A 16,927-nucleotide genomic window follows, 5' to 3' on the forward strand; every position below is an offset into this window, starting at 1 on the left:
CAGAAACAGCTGCTCGGGTCTGCGTGGATCGCTGTTCTCTGCAGAGTGTGAGACGAGCAGCGATCGTCGCGAACCCGAGCAGCTGCTTCTTCACTCTGAACGCTGAGTCAGCCCGATCGGTGCCAGCGACTCTCCCCTGAGCCCCGCGGACAGCTTCATCCCAGCGGGATTCATTATTGGGGATCATTTCAGGATTTGCAAATGAATAAAACATTGATAAATAGCAGGAAAAAAAAAATAAAACAAAAATAAACAAATAAAATCGCTTGTTTTTTATTCATTGACCACAAAAATATAAATGCTAGACATTGTCACTGTTAATAGACAAAGGCATTGTGAGGTACACAAAGCGATTTAAAAGGAAGAAAACATGTAAAATGCCAAAGCAGTAAATGCACACAATCGCGTGGCTTTAGTTCACAATGACACTAATGCAGTAGATCAGTAATGCTGTAGATCAGAGTTTTCTTTCTGTCTCCAACCCACTGAGCTCCTCAAACCCACTGCCTTCCACACTACAGCCCAGCGCTTTCTTTATCTAACCACTGAGCTCCTCAAACCCACTGCCTTCCACACTGCAGCCCAGCGCTTGCTCTAACCACTGAGCTACGTTATTCTGGTACAGTGAAACAAACCCAGTTGTTAATGATCTCTTTTATTATCTGGACACCTTCACTGCTACAGTGTCATCACTAGTGGTTTATTTCAAAATGTACCTTTTAATGTGATGTTCTATAGAAAAAAAACACTGTACTGTACTGTCTAAATGGTTCAACTCAACCTCCAGAACGAGAGCGATGCAGCACTTTCAGCGCTGAGATAAAATGTAAAAAGCCATGTTTGCCGAAAGCATACGGCAGATCTTAGAAAAACAAAACTGCAGAGGATTTTAACAAGCCTTGGAATCCTGGTACGGACGGGCCCCGGGGCCCCCCCCCCCCCTCCTCCTCCTCCTCCTCCTCCTCCTCCTCCTCCTCCTCCTCCTCCTCTCTCTGTTACCACGGTTACTTGTGGTAGAAGCGCTGTCCCGGTTGGCTGTGAGAGATGTAGGCGTGGCGAGGGGCGGGCTGTGGGGAGCTCTGGAAAGTCACCTGTCGAGGAGGGTAAGAAAGAGAGGATTGTTCAGGGATCAGGCTGCATACAGGATTATAAACGAGAGGGTTAGAGCTACAGTTGAAATAACGCAGTGCTGCCGCTTTCTGATTATTCTTAGTGTTATTATTACTGGCATTTGGCAGACGCCTTTATCCCCGGCGGCTCCCAAAGGTGTTACAGGGCAAGCTTCGTATTGAAACACAGCGTAGTTTACACAATAATAACACTGCTAGAATATGAACTGGGATGCAACAAATTAGGATTACAAATTCTATCTACAATGACAGATTAGCAATGCAAGGGTAGCGCATCAGCTGAGGATCCAGCGACGTGGTGCTGAGGTCAGGCGAGTCCAGGGCAGGGCAGGAGGGGCGGATCAAGAGATCTACCACTCTAAACAGGAGGGTTTTGAGGCAGCTTTATACCACAGAACAGGTTCACAGGCATCACGATCATGGCTTCCGTAATGCCATCAGAGCAGCTCTTTTAAACTCACTATAACAATGCAGGACACACAGTCTCCTAACTATGTCTCGGGGCTGTCTCGTTACGAAGTGGGCGCGCTGTGCAGGTTTGTGTTGTCTTTCACAAGGGAAAATGTGAGCTGTACGAAGTGGTGATGCAGGCTGGGTTAGGTGTGGTTTTGCTGTGTGAATGAACGAGGGAAGGGGTTGAGACTCACAGAGTGCGCGGGCTGAGGGGGGGTCCCGTGGGTGAAACTCCCTGGAGAGGCGGGGCGAGGGGGATGAGCGTACGGCAAGCCCGGCTGTCCAAAACACACAGAGACCCGAAGCGAGAGAGAGAGAGAGAGAGAGAGAGAGAGAGAGAGAGAGAGAGAGATATTTACTTCCATTCCAACTTCCACCAATCCTCTCATATTAGATACAAAAAAAAAACATATATATTAAATAAACTGAAAACTGGCTATTTTAATAATGAGTTACAACGTTTCGGCTTCCTGCCGCCTTCAGACAGCCTGGTAGAAATAGCCGGGCAGACTAACGCTGCTGTTGCAGTATTTCTAGTGATTGATGAGTAACCTGCTGGATCCCGATTCTCCTTGGAGAGAGAGAGAGAGAGAGAGCTATCTACTGTGTCTTCTAGATTCTGTGTACAGCTGTGGCCAAAAGTTCTATACTACACTATAGAATTGCCCCCCTGTCTGTCAGCCTGCCCTGGCACTCACCTTGGCGGGGGGGATCTGCACGGTGATGGGGGGGGTGGGCAGCAGCCCAGCGGCGGGGTGCAGAGCCTGGGGGTGCATGGGTCTCAGCGTGCTCTGCAAACAAACAAACACACCCAGGGCAGGGGTTATTAGAGGAAGCCGGGGAACCACACTGCCTCCCGGAGGAGACGCCAGGCCGGTGTTAACGACGACTCCCCTCTGACTGAGACGCAGCTGTGTTGCTGCCGCGGGGGGTGGGGCAGAAGTGTGCTGCGATCAGGGAGAGAATGTCTTACTGCTGCCTGGGAAAGGGGCTGCGAATCGAGCAGAACTGACCTCGCCCGAGCTGATGCGAGCAAGAGTGGTCTGCTCGAGACATTGCTGACACGCGGGGAGAATCCAGCAGCTAAGCTTTGCACACAGCTGTACTTGGAGGTCAGACCGGAGTCTGAGAACTCTGCTGACGCCAGGAGACATCTGCAGCAGAAAGGGATCTACAGCTCTGGCCAAAAGGTTTGCATCACTCTACATAGTGAACTAATTCTGCTTCACAAAGTCGGACTTGGGACGACCTATGACAATTGTATAACTTAGTGTGTGGCGCAACAACTCCCCCCCCCCCCCCCCCCCCCCCCCCCCCCCCAATCTACTTAAAAAACTATGACATTTCCAAATACCACTGTACTACTATTAAGGCTTCCAGTATAGACTTTTTGCGAGATCATTTTGTGGTCTCTTTGATGTTAGATAAGATCACATATTTTTCACGGATGTTAGATAAGAAGATCATATATTTATTTTTTCTAATATGTTTCAATCCTAGCATTCTAGGTGATAAAAAACCTTTGGCCAGAGCTGTACAAAGTAAACCTTACTGCTTATCTGATTGCTTCTACCAGGCTGTAGCAGAGGCAGAATCAGAGAACACTGGACTGTATCACTGAAAGGGGTATGGGGGGGGGCTGACAGTGCTGTTCTTTACCGAGTCAGTGAAGCCAGACTGCTGGTTGGCATGTTCCAACTGCTTCTGTAGGGGGATCCCTGCAGTCTGAATAAAACCTGCTGAAAAAGAGACACACAGAGCGGTTAGAGAACACCATTCATCCCTGTGAAGGTCATTTTATCATTAAGTCAAGGATGGAAATGAGACTCCCGTTGCACAGCAGTTTGCTCCATTCCTGTTTTTGCTGTGAGTTTAATAAAACACACCCAAGCTGGTTCCCTAGACACACTGGGGCTGATCAAGCTGGTGGTAAAACCTGGACTGGGCGAAGCTGCTTTGCAACAGGAGTCTTACTCCCATCCCTGTTGAGTGGAAGCCCCCGCTCCCTGCTGTATCCTGGGGCTGGCAGGGTACAGACTCACCTTGCTGGGGTGTGAAGTGGCTGTGCACAGCGTAGCCGCCCTGCTGGTGAGGGAGATACTGCATTGTCTGGAACGCAGAGGCACCTGCAAGAGATACACAACCCGAGTCACAATCTGCAGAGACATGCAGAGAGACAGACACACAGAAAGACAGACACACAGAGAGACAAACGTGCAGACAGACACACACGCAGAGAGACAGACACACACACACAGGGTCTCAGTACCTCGAAGCTGGGGGCTCCCTGCATAGCTCACTGGCACAGGCTGCCCGGGGGCGTATTGAGAGGCGTGCTGTGATTGGCTCACGCTGTAGGTGCCGTGTGCTGACTGGCTGCTCTGGTACTGCCCGTGTTCCGCGGTTCCGCCACTGAAGCCCGGCTGGCTCTGGTAGTGACGCCCCTGTCACGTGACACAAAACCACCAATCAAACGCTGCTGTCACAATTCACAGTTCACACTTCCACCTCCAAAAGCTCTACATAATCCTAAATGGGTCTTGAATGACAAATAAATGTGACTTTGAGTTGACAAGGTTACCTATCTCAGTTATTATTTCACTCATAATAAATATCACCAATAATGACTTCATCTTACACGGTTCATTCAATGTAGCCGTTACTGTGCGAGTGACTCCCTGGGTTCTTACCGAAATGACTGGCGCCTGAAAGAGCTGCTTACTGCGTTCACTCAGGAGAGCGCTGGATCGACTGTGATTCACTGGACTCCCTGAAGTGGAGGGGAGGAGAGAAGGGGAGGGGAGAGGGGAGGACAGAGGGCAGAGGAGAAGTGGAGGAGAGAGGGCGGGGCGAGAGGAGAGGAGAGGGGAGAAGGGGAGGAGAGAGGGCGGGGCGAGAGGAGAAGGAGAGGAGAGGGAAGAGGGGGAGGAGAGGGCGGGGCAAGAGGAGAGGAGAAGGGGAGGAGAGAGGGTGGGGCGAGAGGAGAGGAGGGGAGGAGAGGAGAGAGGGCAGGAGGAGAACACACAACAGAATGAATCTGAATGAAATGGAACAGCAGCACTTGAATAATAAAACTGAAACAGCGAACGACTGTTGAAATATCTAACCGTTGTCCCACTGTTCCCTCTCTCTCTCGTTCCTGTTGCGTTTCTCTCCCTTCATCTCCTTTCTCCTCGCTACACAAGTGCAGCGCGCATTTCAAAACGCCTTTCACTCGTGCTCCACTGATAAAGCCCTGCTAACTGCCTAATACTTTGTGCACTACTTTTGGCTTTACAAAACCAATCAGCTTTAACAGTGTTGCTCTCAGACATTCTGTTAAGATGTGTACTGTGAGAAATATAAAGCCATGTCAGGTCCGCCCCTCTTTGTATTTCGGAGACGTGTTCTGAATAAATTTACTTCTGTTCTGTGCGAGACCCTGAGCGAGTCACCGAACCTTCGGACGAGATGTAAAGCAAGCGAGGTCCTATTGGAAGAGACTCTGCAGCAGCAGCAGCGGTTGTTAATGATGCAGAGTTCACCCTCCTAGCCTCTGCTAACTGACTAATTAACAATAATAATAATAATATAATAATAATAATAATAATAATAATAATAATAATTAGTACTCACCCTGCATGATCAGGTGGTGTGGGCTGGAATGGAGGGGCATTCCCTGCTGGTAGGTTTGAGAAGTCAAAGTGGTCATATCACTGCCAAACACACAAACAAAAACACGCCAGGCTGCCCATTAGTATGGATCCTGTCTTTATGCTGACTTCCAGGACTGAAGCCCCTGAGACAGCACTAGAAGCAAATCTGAAGTTTCTGGCTGAAATGGTTATCTACCCTTCCAGCTACTGGGCTATTGGCACGTCACTGGAGACACACTGAGCCACACCTAAGGTCAATTCGAAATGCAGTCGAGTCGTTTGTAACGAAATGCTATTGCAGTGTGATTGTAATTGATCCTGGGCACATCTGTGTAATTGCTGTATAATTGTTCAATTCCAGTCGCCTCCCCTTTCCAGGCTGAGTCGCTCACAGCGCCATGTTGTGTTTTACACTGAGAGAACGTTCTCGGATTTTCAATCGCTCTCAGTGACTCTCCCCCCGTTTTGTTTGATAAACGTTCTCTAGTATGTTTGTACCCATGATCGCTGCTGGGTAGAATAGACACAGTCAATGTGATCGTGTGTGCAGCGACCTCCGTTACCACTAACGTTGCCGTTACAATATTAAAACACAAACCCCCCTGAGTGGGCTTTAAGAGGACTTGAAATATATCCCTCAGCTGTTTGGTTTTAGTTTTGTAAAAATGAACAGCCAGTTCTACCTCTTTAAAAAGAATTTTTGCAATGGGTCTGCAGGGTGCTGTCTGGACTCTGCTCTGTGCTGTGCAATGGGTCTGCAGGGTGCTGTCTGGACTCTGCTCTGTGCTGTGCAATGGGTCTGCAGGGTGCTGTCTGGACTCTGCTCTGTGCTGTGCAATGGGACTGCAGGGTGCTGTCTGGACTCTGCTCTGTGCAATGGGTCTGCAGGGTGCTGTCTGGACTCTGCTCTGTGCTGTGCAATGGGTCTGCGGGGTGCTGTCTGGACTCTGCTCTGCTCTGTGCAATGGGTCTGCAGGGTGCTATCTGGACTCTGCTCTGTGCTGTGCAATGGGACTGCAGGGTGCTGTCTGGACTCTGCTCTGCTCTGTGCAATGGGTCTGCAGGGTGCTGTCTGGACTCTGCTCTGTGCTGTGCAATGGGACTGCAGGGTGCTGTCTGGACTCTGCTCTGTGCTGTGCAATGGGTCTGCAGGGTGCTGTCTGGACTCTGCTCTGTGCTGTGCAATGGGTCTGCAGGGTGCTGTCTGGACTCTGCTCTGTGCTGTGCAATGGGTCTGCAGGGTGCTGTCTGGACTCTGCTCTGTGCTGTGCAATGGGTCTGCAGGGTGCTGTCTGGACTCTGCTCTGTGCTGTGCAATGGGTCTGCAGGGTGCTGTCTGGACTCTGCTCTGTGCTGTGCAATGGGTCTGCAGGGTGCTGTCTGGACTCTGCTCTGTGCTGTGCAATGGGACTGCAGGGTGCTGTCTGGACTCTGCTCTGTGCTGTGCAATGGGTCTGCAGGGTGCTGTCTGGACTCTGTGCTGTGCAATGGGACTGCAGGGTGCTGTCTGGACTCTGCTCTGTGCTGTGCAATGGGTCTGCAGGGTGCTGTCTGGACTCTGCTCTGTGCTGTGCAATGGGTCTGCAGGGTGCTGTCTGGACTCTGCTCTGTGCAATGGGTCTGCAGGGTGCTGTCTGGTCTCTGCTCTGTGCTGTGCAATGGGTCTGCAGGGTGCTGTCTGGACTCTGCTCTGTGCTGTGCAATGGGTCTGCAGGGTGCTGTCTGGACTCACCTCTGCTCTTTGCGCCTCCTCTTCTCCTCCTCATGCAGGACCTTCTTGAGCTGCAGGAACAGCTGGTGCTTCTCCTCCTGCAGGAGCTGCAGCTTCTCCCCCATCTTCATGATCTGAGAGAGAGAGAGAGATAACGAGAGAGAGAGAACAGCTCCTAGCTGGGTGAGGAAATATGAGTACCAGTGGCAAGTGGTTCTTATGGGTTCAGGACAAGATCAATGGGAACGAGCCTGCACTGTGAAAGAGAATCCCAGTTTGCATCCTGTTTGCCAGGCTTCTAGTATTCTGTAACAAGCCCTTATACCCCTCTAAGTAGAGTTATCACATGGCTGCACGTACACTGAGGCAGTATGGGACAGGCTTTTCAACGCACACCCCAATCTATGGCCCAAACCTCAACCCCAAGCTATGTGTGTGTGTTGGAATTGAAAACAGATTTCAATCTTGAGCACTGGGCATTCGAAGCTCGTCTTCAATCAAGCAAGACTCACCTCACCTGCTCCTTGGTCTCTTCCAGAGACGTCCTCCCCTCCGAACTCTCTCACCTGCTCCTTGGTCTCTTCCAGAGACGTCCTCCCCTCCAAACTCTCTCACCTGCTCCTTGGTCTCTTCCAGAGACGTCCTCCCCTCCAAACTCTCTCACCTGCTCCTTGGTCTCTTCCAGAGACGTCCTCCCCTCCAAACTCTCTCACCTGCTCCTTGGTCTCTTCCAGAGACGTCCTCCCCTCCAAACTCTCTCACCTGCTCCTTGGTCTCTTCCAGAGACATCCTCTCCTCTATCTCCTTCTTCCTCTTCCTCTCCTCCTCCTCCTTCATCTTCTGCTCCATTATCTTATCCACCTCCTCTTCCTCTGCAAAGAGTCACATTTTTTCTGCAAGGCTCAGGAGATACAATGCTGTTTACTGATGCGTCTATTCACTGTTTTTCCATTCTGTGTACCAGGCATGTATCTGCTAGTACATTTGTATATGCATGTGTATATCTGTGTGTATTGTGTGTGTGTGACACACGCATCCACAGTGTCTATAATTCACATCCTAGCCTTGTATTTAGTTCAGTATGTCTGTATTTAATGTATCTGCATTGTGTTATATGCTGTTTGTATTGAGTGCGCTCTGCCCTGTATTTCACTGTATTTAATGTATCTGCATTGTGTTATATGCTGTTTGTATTGAGTGTGCTCTGCCCTGTATTTCACTGTATTTAATGTATCTGCATTGTGTTATATGCTGTTTGTATTGAATGCGCTCTGCCCTGTATTTCACTGTATTTAATGTATCTGCATTGTGTTATATGCTGTTTGTATTGAATGCGCTCTGCCCTGTATTTCACTGTATTTAATGCATCTGCATTGTGTTATATGCTGTTTGTATTGAATGCGCTCTGCCCTGTATTTCACTGTATTTAATGCATCTGCATTGTGTTATATGCTGTTTGTATTGAATGCGCTCTGCCCTGTATTTCACTGTATTTAATGCATCTGCATTGTGTTATATGCTGTTTGTATTGAATGCGCTCTGCCCTGTATTTCACTGTATTTAATGTATCTGCATTGTGTTATATGCTGTTTGTATTGAATGTGCTCTGCCCTGTATTTCACTGTATTTAATGTATCTGCATTGTGTTATATGCTGTTTGTATTGAATGCGCTCTGCCCTGTATTTCACTGTATTTAATGTATCTGCATTGTGTTATATGCTGTTTGTATTGAATGCGCTCTGCCCTGTATTTCACTGTATTTAATGTATCTGCATTGTGTTATATGCTGTTTGTATTGAGTGTGCTCTGCCCTGTATTTCACTGTATTTAATGTATCTGCATTGTGTTATATGCTGTTTGTATTGAATGCGCTCTGCCCTGTATTTCACTGTATTTAATGTATCTGCATTGTGTTATATGCTGTTTGTATTGAGTGTGCTCTGCCCTGTATTTCACTGTATTTAATGTATCTGCATTGTGTTATATGCTGTTTGTATTGAATGCGCTCTGCCCTGTATTTCACTGTATTTAATGTATCTGCATTGTGTTATATGCTGTTTGTATTGAGTGTGCTCTGCCCTGTATTTCACTGTATTTAATGTATCTGCATTGTGTTATATGCTGTTTGTATTGAATGTGCTCTGCCCTGTATTTCACTGTATTTAATGTATCTGCATTGTGTTATATGCTGTTTGTATTGAATGTGCTCTGCCCTGTATTTCACTGTATTTAATGTATCTGCATTGTGTTATATGCTGTTTGTATTGAATGCGCTCTGCCCTGTATTTCACTGTATTTAATGTATCTGCATTGTGTTATATGCTGTTTGTATTGAATGTGCTCTGCCCTGTATTTCACTGTATTTAATGTATCTGCATTGTGTTATATGCTGTTTGTATTGAATGTGCTCTGCCCTGTATTTCACTGTATTTAATGTATCTGCATTGTGTTATATGCTGTTTGTATTGAGTGTGCTCTGCCCTGTATTTCACTGTATTTAATGTATCTGCATTGTGTTATATGCTGTTTGTATTGAATGCGCTCTGCCCTGTATTTCACTGTATTTAATGTATCTGCATTGTGTTATATGCTGTTTGTATTGAATGCGCTCTGCCCTGTATTTCACTGTATTTAATGTATCTGCATTGTGTTATATGCTGTTTGTATTGAATGCGCTCTGCCCTGTATTTCACTGTATTTAATGTATCTGCATTGTGTTATATGCTGTTTGTATTGAGTGTGCTCTGCCCTGTATTTCACTGTATTTAATGTATCTGCATTGTGTTATATGCTGTTTGTATTGAGTGTGCTCTGCCCTGTATTTCACTGTATTTAATGTATCTGCATTGTGTTATATGCTGTTTGTATTGAATGTGCTCTGCCCTGTATTTCACTGTATTTAATGTATCTGCATTGTGTTATATGCTGTTTGTATTGAATGCGCTCTGCCCTGTATTTCACTGTATTTAATGTATCTGCATTGTGTTATATGCTGTTTGTATTGAATGCGCTCTGCCCTGTATTTCACTGTATTTAATGTATCTGCATTGTGTTATATGCTGTTTGTATTGAGTGTGCTCTGCCCTGTATTTCACTGTATTTAATGTATCTGCATTGTGTTATATGCTGTTTGTATTGAATGTGCTCTGCCCTGTATTTCACTGTATTTAATGTATCTGCATTGTGTTATATGCTGTTTGTATTGAATGCGCTCTGCCCTGTATTTCACTGTATTTAATGTATCTGCATTGTGTTTTACTGTTTGTATTGAGTGTGCTCTGCCCTGTATTTCACTGTATTTAATGTATCTGCATTGTGTTATATGCTGTTTGTATTGAATGCGCTCTGCCCTGTATTTCACTGTATTTAATGTATCTGCATTGTGTTATATGCTGTTTGTATTGAATGCGCTCTGCCCTGTATTTCACTGTATTTAATGTATCTGCATTGTGTTATATGCTGTTTGTATTGAATGCGCTCTGCCCTGTATTTCACTGTATTTAATGCATCTGCATTGTGTTATATGCTGTTTGTATTGAATGCGCTCTGCCCTGTATTTCACTGTATTTAATGTATCTGCATTGTGTTATATGCTGTTTGTATTGAATGCGCTCTGCCCTGTATTTCACTGTATTTAATGTATCTGCATTGTGTTATATGCTGTTTGTATTGAATGCGCTCTGCCCTGTATTTCACTGTATTTAATGTATCTGCATTGTGTTATATGCTGTTTGTATTGAGTGTGCTCTGCCCTGTATTTCACTGTATTTAATGTATCTGCATTGTGTTATATGCTGTTTGTATTGAATGTGCTCTGCCCTGTATTTAATGTATTCTGCATTGATCCTCACTATCTTGTAAAGCGCTTTGTGATGGTGGGCCACTATGAAAGGCGCTATAGAAAACAAAGACTGATTGATTGACTGGTTGATTGTACATCATCCAGGGTTGGGGTCCTTCGAAGGAACTCGAAACGATATTTGGAGAGACGCTGTAACTGTCGTGATTGTTCTCCTGCTTTTATTTGAAGCCAATTTAATTCATTAACGTACAATGGCTTCAATTTAAAGTAATTTGTCGTAAGGGACTGGGAATGTGGGGGGGATTGATTTTGAAACAGAACTCAGCCCAGCCCTGACCGTAACATTAACAGTACTGTTACGCCCAGCCTGATCAGCCGGTCCGTGTATAAGCCCGGGAGCGCTCACCTTGCCTCTTGCGTTCGCGCTCTCTCATGATGTGGCGGTGCAGTGCCCTCGCCATGGCGTTGGACAGTTTGGGGCGTTCCAGGAGGGCTGGCATGGCGTCCGGCTGGCGCAGTTCACCTACAGGGTGCACACAGCGGGACGGTCAACATCAGCAGACTCCAGTCCTCGAGGTCTCTTCCGGTTTCCCTTCAAACTTAATCTCTGGGTTAAGATTACTGATCTGAATATTTGTTCATCTGGACGGATTTAATATTTTTTTCTAGGTCTTTTTGAGTTGATGATATTTTAATGCGCTTGATTCAAGATACCTGCGAAACATTCTGGAGACCTGGAGAGAAACGTTAAACCTGTCCAGTTTATCAGATCATTAGACAACTGAGTCCCTGAGAGCTCGGGGTGAAACGAAAACCAGGAGACGCAGCAGACTCTCCAGGAGCTGAGTCTGACGCCCTGGTCAATGCTGTGCATTAATCCAGGCAAGGAATTTAAAAAAAATTCTAATCTAAGAGGGTATAGTTTATAAAGAAAGTCATTTTCTCTGAGGTGAACAAAACACTTCTAATATAACACTTTGACAACCACCTGGGATGGGAATAAGACTCCCGCTGCATAGCGGTGTGATCCATTTCAGGTTTTACTAGGAGTTTAATCAGACACACCTGAGCTTGTTCCCTAAACACACTGGGGGGCTGATCAAGCTGGTAGTAAAACCTGGACTGGGTGACACTGCTGTGCAACAAGAGTCTGATTGCAATCCCTGCAACATGTTTCACATTCTCTGGAGTATTATGCAGAGACTCTACAGAATAGCTTTTATTTTGCAATTATCCACTGCTGTCCTAATTAGGAAACCCACATCCACAGTTGTATTGATATTAATCACATTACCAATTAAAATTATGAATCCAGTTCAATCTAAATGGTCTTGCCCCACTCCAGAGTGGTTTGGAACAGTCCCAGTCACGTTACTAAACTGGGCGCATTTCACAGTCAACGATTCACGTTGGGATGTTTCTTTTATACGGTTAACAACGCAGGGGTGGGAAAGAAGACTCCCATTGCACAGCAGTTTGATCCATTCCTGGTTTTACACCTGAGCTCGTTGACTAGACACACTGGGGGCTGATCAAGCTGGTAGTAAAACCCGGACTGGATCACACTGCTGCGCAACGGGAATCTAATTCCCATCCCGTTTATCACGACGTGCAATGAATTACACAACCGCAGAAAACTAAAATGTGCAAACCTGGTGGGGTCCTGGCTGCAACCGACGTTTAAATCAGAAGAATCAGTTCATAACGTTTACGTGAAAACTTACTAAAATATAAACCACTGTCCACTTTCCCTGCGTTATCTGTAAATCTGCACAGGCCCAGCAACAACTACAGCTGTCCCCAGAAACACGATTTATTTTAATTTCAATATTTCGGGCGGTTTTGTGTATTTTTCGAGGGGTGTAACCGCCCTAAGTCTCGTCCCCCTCGGTTTTGTTTTGATCCCCCCTACCCGGATTCCAGTTGAACTCGAGGCCGATGCTCGCGGATCTCCCCAGGCCTCGCCTCCGATTCCTCTGCTTTTGTCGAGTTGTTTTATTTTTTAATCTTTTTTTTTTTTTTTTTTTTTAATTTACTTTCACACGTCGCCCGCCATCTCCGGGAAGCAATTCTCAGAGCACAACTGCGTCGTGTTTCCGGCAGAGCAAACACACACGCACAAGGGAGGAGCTGTACTTCCGGGGCGAATGTGAAGTTTGATGGAATTGTGGTACTTGTAGTTTTTTGTTTGTTTGTTTGTTTGTTTGTTTGTTTGTTTGTTTTTTGTTAAAACAAAAACAAAATGTAACTTTCACTAGTCAAGACGGCAGACGACGGAAGGACACAGAGGATAGACACCAATAGATCGGCGCCAGACGGTCTGTCTGTCTGTCTGTCTGTCTATCTATCTATCTATCTGCCTGTCTGCCTATCTATCTGTCCTGTGACGGAAAGTCTGTCTAGGATCTGGACTGAAGTACGTCAGATAGACAGACGGCCCCGTAGATACTGCAAACTATCTGACGTCGCATGTCTGTCTGTCTGTCTGTCTGTCTGTCTGTCTATCTGTCTATCTGTCTATCTGTCTGTCTGTCTATCTTCTGTATCTATCTATCTGTCTGCCTGCCTATCTATCTGTCTGCATGTCTGTCTGTGTGTCTGTCTATCTGTCTGCCTATCTGTCTGTCTATCTGTCTGTCTGCCTGCCTATCTATCTATCTGATAGATAGATAGACGTACAGACGGACGGATAGATAGATAGACGATGCAGACGTACAGACAGACTGTGTAGACAGTCGGGACGGACCTAGATAGATAGATTTAGACGGGGACAGGACGACAGATGACAGACCGACGTCGGGGACCGATCAAAGAAGAGACCGGGCCAAGGATAGACAGGACGGCATATGATAGACAGATAGCCGTCTGCAGACGTCAGACAGCAGACAGACAGATAGACGGACGGATCTGCTTTCTGTCTGCCTGCCTGTCTGTCTGTCTGTCTGTCTGTCTGTCTGTCTGTCTGTCTGTCAGTCAGTGTGGAACTCGATCTCTCCACGCTGGCGCTGGCGCTTCACTGCAAGAAAAATTGAACATGAGGGCTTTGTATATATGATCCTGTCAGAGGAATGTTGAAGGTTACAACATTCATTTATAAACAATAATGTTATCGCTGGTGTTGTAAAATGCTTTGAAACATTCCAGCTTTGATTACCCCCCCTCCCCTCCGGCGATTTACAAGTTAATCAAACCAACCCTAATTACACACACACAGGTGCCAATACAACACAGAGGCCGCTAGAGGGCACTGAAGTACTGCTAATTCGATTCAAGACTTATTATTTTGGGGGAGTAATACCGTAGATTGAAAATGCAGAGTTTGAAAAAAAAAAAAAAAAGATTGGCGGATTTTCACGAATGAAAGACCGTTCTCGACCTGCGTTGACTGTTTTAACAGAAACAGAAAGTGGCTGTGTTTTTGCTGTAGGAAACTTTTATAAGCGTAATGAACACTCTTACTTGGGCATTTGGACACACTGCTGGAAACCGTGGCTGCTGACTGTGCTGTAACAGATAACGGGCTCATAGTAACTCAGCACTCAGAGCAGTACAGTTCAATGCCAGCTAGGGGAATGATTTGGGAAAATAAGCTACTTTTGTGAAAATAATTCTATGAATTAAGTGAGATCCCTACGCTGTAAAGAAACGTATTTTAAGGCTGCACATTCAAAACAAGCGCATTTCATGTTAGTACCCGTGTTTATGCAAATTCCAACCCACGACTCTCACGACTTCCCATAGCAAAAGCAAGGTGAAGCACAGAGGTGTGGGAAAGCACAGGGAAGCATTGTAAAGCACAGAGAGGTCTGGTAAAGCACAGGGAAGCATTGTAAAGCACAGAGAGGTCTGGTAAAGCACAGGGAAGCATTGTAAAGCACAGAGAGGTCTGGTAAAGCATAGGGAAGCATTGTAAAGCACAGAGAGGTCTGGTAAAGCATAGGGAAGCATTGTAAAGCACAGAGAGGTCTGGTAAAGCACAGGGAAGCATTGTAAAGCACAGAGAGGTCTGGTAAAGCATAGGGAAGCATTGTAAAGCACAGAGAGGTCTGGTAAAGCACAGGGAAGCATTGTAAAGCACAGAGAGGTCTGGTAAAGCATAGGGAAGCATTGTAAAGCACAGAGGGGTCTGGTAAAGCATAGGGAAGCACTATAAAGCACAGAGAGGTATGGTAAAGCACAGGGAAGCATTGTAAAGCACAGAGAGGTCTGGTAAAGCACAGGGAAGCATTGTAAAGCACAGAGAGGTCTGGTAAATAAACCATGGGAATTCTGAAACACGTCTGTGCTTATTTACTGTGCTAACCTTTTATAAAGGGAGTATTCTTTGTGCCATCTAACTAGAGCCTTGTATAGTCTCAGCTCTGTTCCTGTAATCATTCATAAAGAACTGAAGAGTTTAAAAAATACCAGCTTCTGTTTTTACATTGCAGGTCAGGGACCTTTCTGAATGAGTTTTGGTTATTTCTCAATTCAGGGAACCCCAACACACGCACACACACAATGACACACACTCACGCATACACTGACACACACGAACACACACACTGACACACACTCACGCACACACTGACACTCACGCACACACTGACACACACGCACACACACACACACACACACGCACACACTGACACACACACACACACACACACAGGAGCACACAGGGACACAGAAACACACAGGGACATACACAGATGCACAGGAACACACAGGCGCTGAGAGACACAGAGGGAACAGAGAGACACACAGAGACACACAGAGATACAGCCATGAATGGTGCTCTTTCTCTTTTATTATAAATCACAGACAGGTACAAGAAATTAACTGTTTAGAGATGTATTCATTTATAGTGAGGCTCAGGGGTCCAGCGGATAAAGAAAGGGGCTTGATCCCAGGAGGCTCAAATCCTGGCTCAGCCACTGACTCACTGTGTGTGTGTGTGACCCTGAGCAAGTCACTGAACCTCCTTGTGCTCTGTCCTTCGGGTGAGACGCAAAACAAACGAGGTCCTATTGGAAGTGACTCTGCTAAAAGACTAATTAATAATTATGAATAATAATTCATGCATGGAATTATTGAGAGGAAGCTACACTTTTAAGGAAGGAAAGAAGTAGAGCAGGGCATCTAAAAGTGAAAATAACGAGACCCCACAAAGGCACCCACCACACAAATCACGCCGAATAGCGCCCAGAATGCGACGGACAGCAGCTGCACGTACACCACACCCTGCCTCTGCCGCAGTCCCCCGGCCTGGACAGGAGGAGGCAGCGGAGAGCTAGTCTCCACCACCCTCAACATCTGCTCCACCTGCAGACTCAGGGCGGGCAGGATAATGAAGCGGGGGTCGGTGCTGGACTCCACGGAGAAGACCAAGCGCTGGGTGACCGTCGTCTGTCTGAAAGGCAGGGGCACCGGCTGGCAGGGCAGGGAGAGAGCGCCCCCTGGAGTCAGGGGGGTGGCGTGGCGGCACAGCGGGCAGGAGATGACATTAGAAGGCAAGGCCAGATGGATCTTCTGCAGGCATTCTGTGCAGAAGATGTGGTGGCAGTCCAGGAGCCTGGGGCGTTTCACACCCTGGTTATATTCCTGATAGCAGACAGGGCATTCCACCTGCTCTGTACTGCTGGCATCGGGCACAAACCCTGGTATCTCTGCCATCGCTGGACCGCAGGTTTAGCCGGCACACCTTTTAAAACGATTTTACTCCAAGATTGTTCTCTCCAATTTAGTGTGTCCAATAACCCCCCTCCCCTCCCCTCACCGCAGCGATTCCCTCACACAGCTGCTCAGGAGACCCGAAGGTACAGCAGGCGTCCTCTGATCCCTCGCCAGCTTCCTCTTCCACACCCAGGTCGCTCCGGAGGCACGTCAGGGCCGTCTGCACGGGGGGGACTGGGGGGGGGGGGGGGGGGTTACCAATCAATCGGATTTTACTCAAATATGGACTAATACACGATATGTATTGCACAGCAGTGTCACCCAGTCCGGGTTTTGCTACCAGCTTGATCAGCCCCAGTGTGTCTAGGCAAGGAGCTCAGGTGTGTCTCATTATTAAACTCCCAGCAAAACATGTTGTTTCCCTGGTCTTATCTTCCTCTCGTTCCCTGTGTGCGTTATTATCGACGTATCAATAATTAGCAGATCCCATACCAAACGGTTTCCAATTTTAATAATAAAATTATAAATCATTTTTTAAGC

At 46.7% G+C, this 16,927-nt stretch overlaps 2 protein-coding genes across 8 annotated transcripts; both read right to left on the minus strand.

Annotated features, from left to right (window-relative positions):
• Positions 1–975: 975 nt before the first annotated feature.
• LOC121305728 (G protein pathway suppressor 2-like) lies at positions 976–12,827 on the minus strand. Of its 7 annotated transcripts, none has more exons than XM_041237459.1 (12): positions 12,385–12,626; positions 11,139–11,255; positions 7,692–7,801; positions 6,951–7,063; positions 5,199–5,278; positions 4,274–4,353; positions 3,853–4,027; positions 3,626–3,709; positions 3,243–3,322; positions 2,282–2,374; positions 1,778–1,861; positions 981–1,091 (listed from the first exon to the last, which is right to left on the minus strand). In XM_041237459.1, the coding sequence occupies exons 2-12, from the start codon at positions 11,230–11,232 to the stop codon at positions 1,005–1,007; spliced, it is 1,080 nt and encodes a 359-aa protein (XP_041093393.1). In that variant the 5' UTR covers positions 11,233–11,255; positions 12,385–12,626; the 3' UTR covers positions 981–1,004. The 7 variants fall into 7 exon arrangements, with proteins under 7 accessions (XP_041093397.1, XP_041093396.1, XP_041093393.1 ...); XM_041237460.1 differs by lacking the exon at positions 12,385–12,626 and adding an exon at positions 12,645–12,823 and having other exon boundaries at positions 982–1,091; positions 3,243–3,319; XM_041237461.1 differs by lacking the exon at positions 12,385–12,626 and adding an exon at positions 12,645–12,823 and having other exon boundaries at positions 983–1,091; positions 4,274–4,344.
• A 3,026-nt stretch (positions 12,828–15,853) lies between these two features.
• Positions 15,854–16,387, minus strand: si:ch73-335l21.2 (RING finger domain-containing protein). Its single transcript, XM_041237371.1, has one exon. The coding sequence runs from the start codon at positions 16,385–16,387 to the stop codon at positions 15,854–15,856; it is 534 nt and encodes a 177-aa protein (XP_041093305.1).
• Between the last annotated feature and the right edge of the window lie 540 nt (positions 16,388–16,927).

This window comes from Polyodon spathula, chromosome 44 (assembly GCF_017654505.1).
Source record: "Polyodon spathula isolate WHYD16114869_AA chromosome 44, ASM1765450v1, whole genome shotgun sequence".
NCBI classification, from domain to species: domain Eukaryota; kingdom Metazoa; phylum Chordata; class Actinopteri; order Acipenseriformes; family Polyodontidae; genus Polyodon; species Polyodon spathula.

What these genes read in the sequence shown, in the direction of transcription:
- LOC121305728 (XM_041237459.1), bottom strand. Translation starts at nt 11,232, where the DNA reads ATGCCAGCCCTCCTGGAACGCCCCAAACTGTCCAACGCCATGGCGAGG. An exon ending in GCGCGAACGCAAGAGGCAAG is followed by an intron (nt 7,802 to 11,138) that starts GTGAGCGCTCCC and finishes GACTCTTTGCAG; the next exon opens with AGGAAGAGGAGGTGGATAAG. An exon ending in TTCAGGCGCCAGTCATTTCG is followed by an intron (nt 4,028 to 4,273) that starts GTAAGAACCCAG and finishes GTCACGTGACAG; the next exon opens with GGGCGTCACTACCAGAGCCA.
- si:ch73-335l21.2 (XM_041237371.1), bottom strand. Translation starts at nt 16,387, where the DNA reads ATGGCAGAGATACCAGGGTTTGTGCCCGATGCCAGCAGTACAGAGCAG.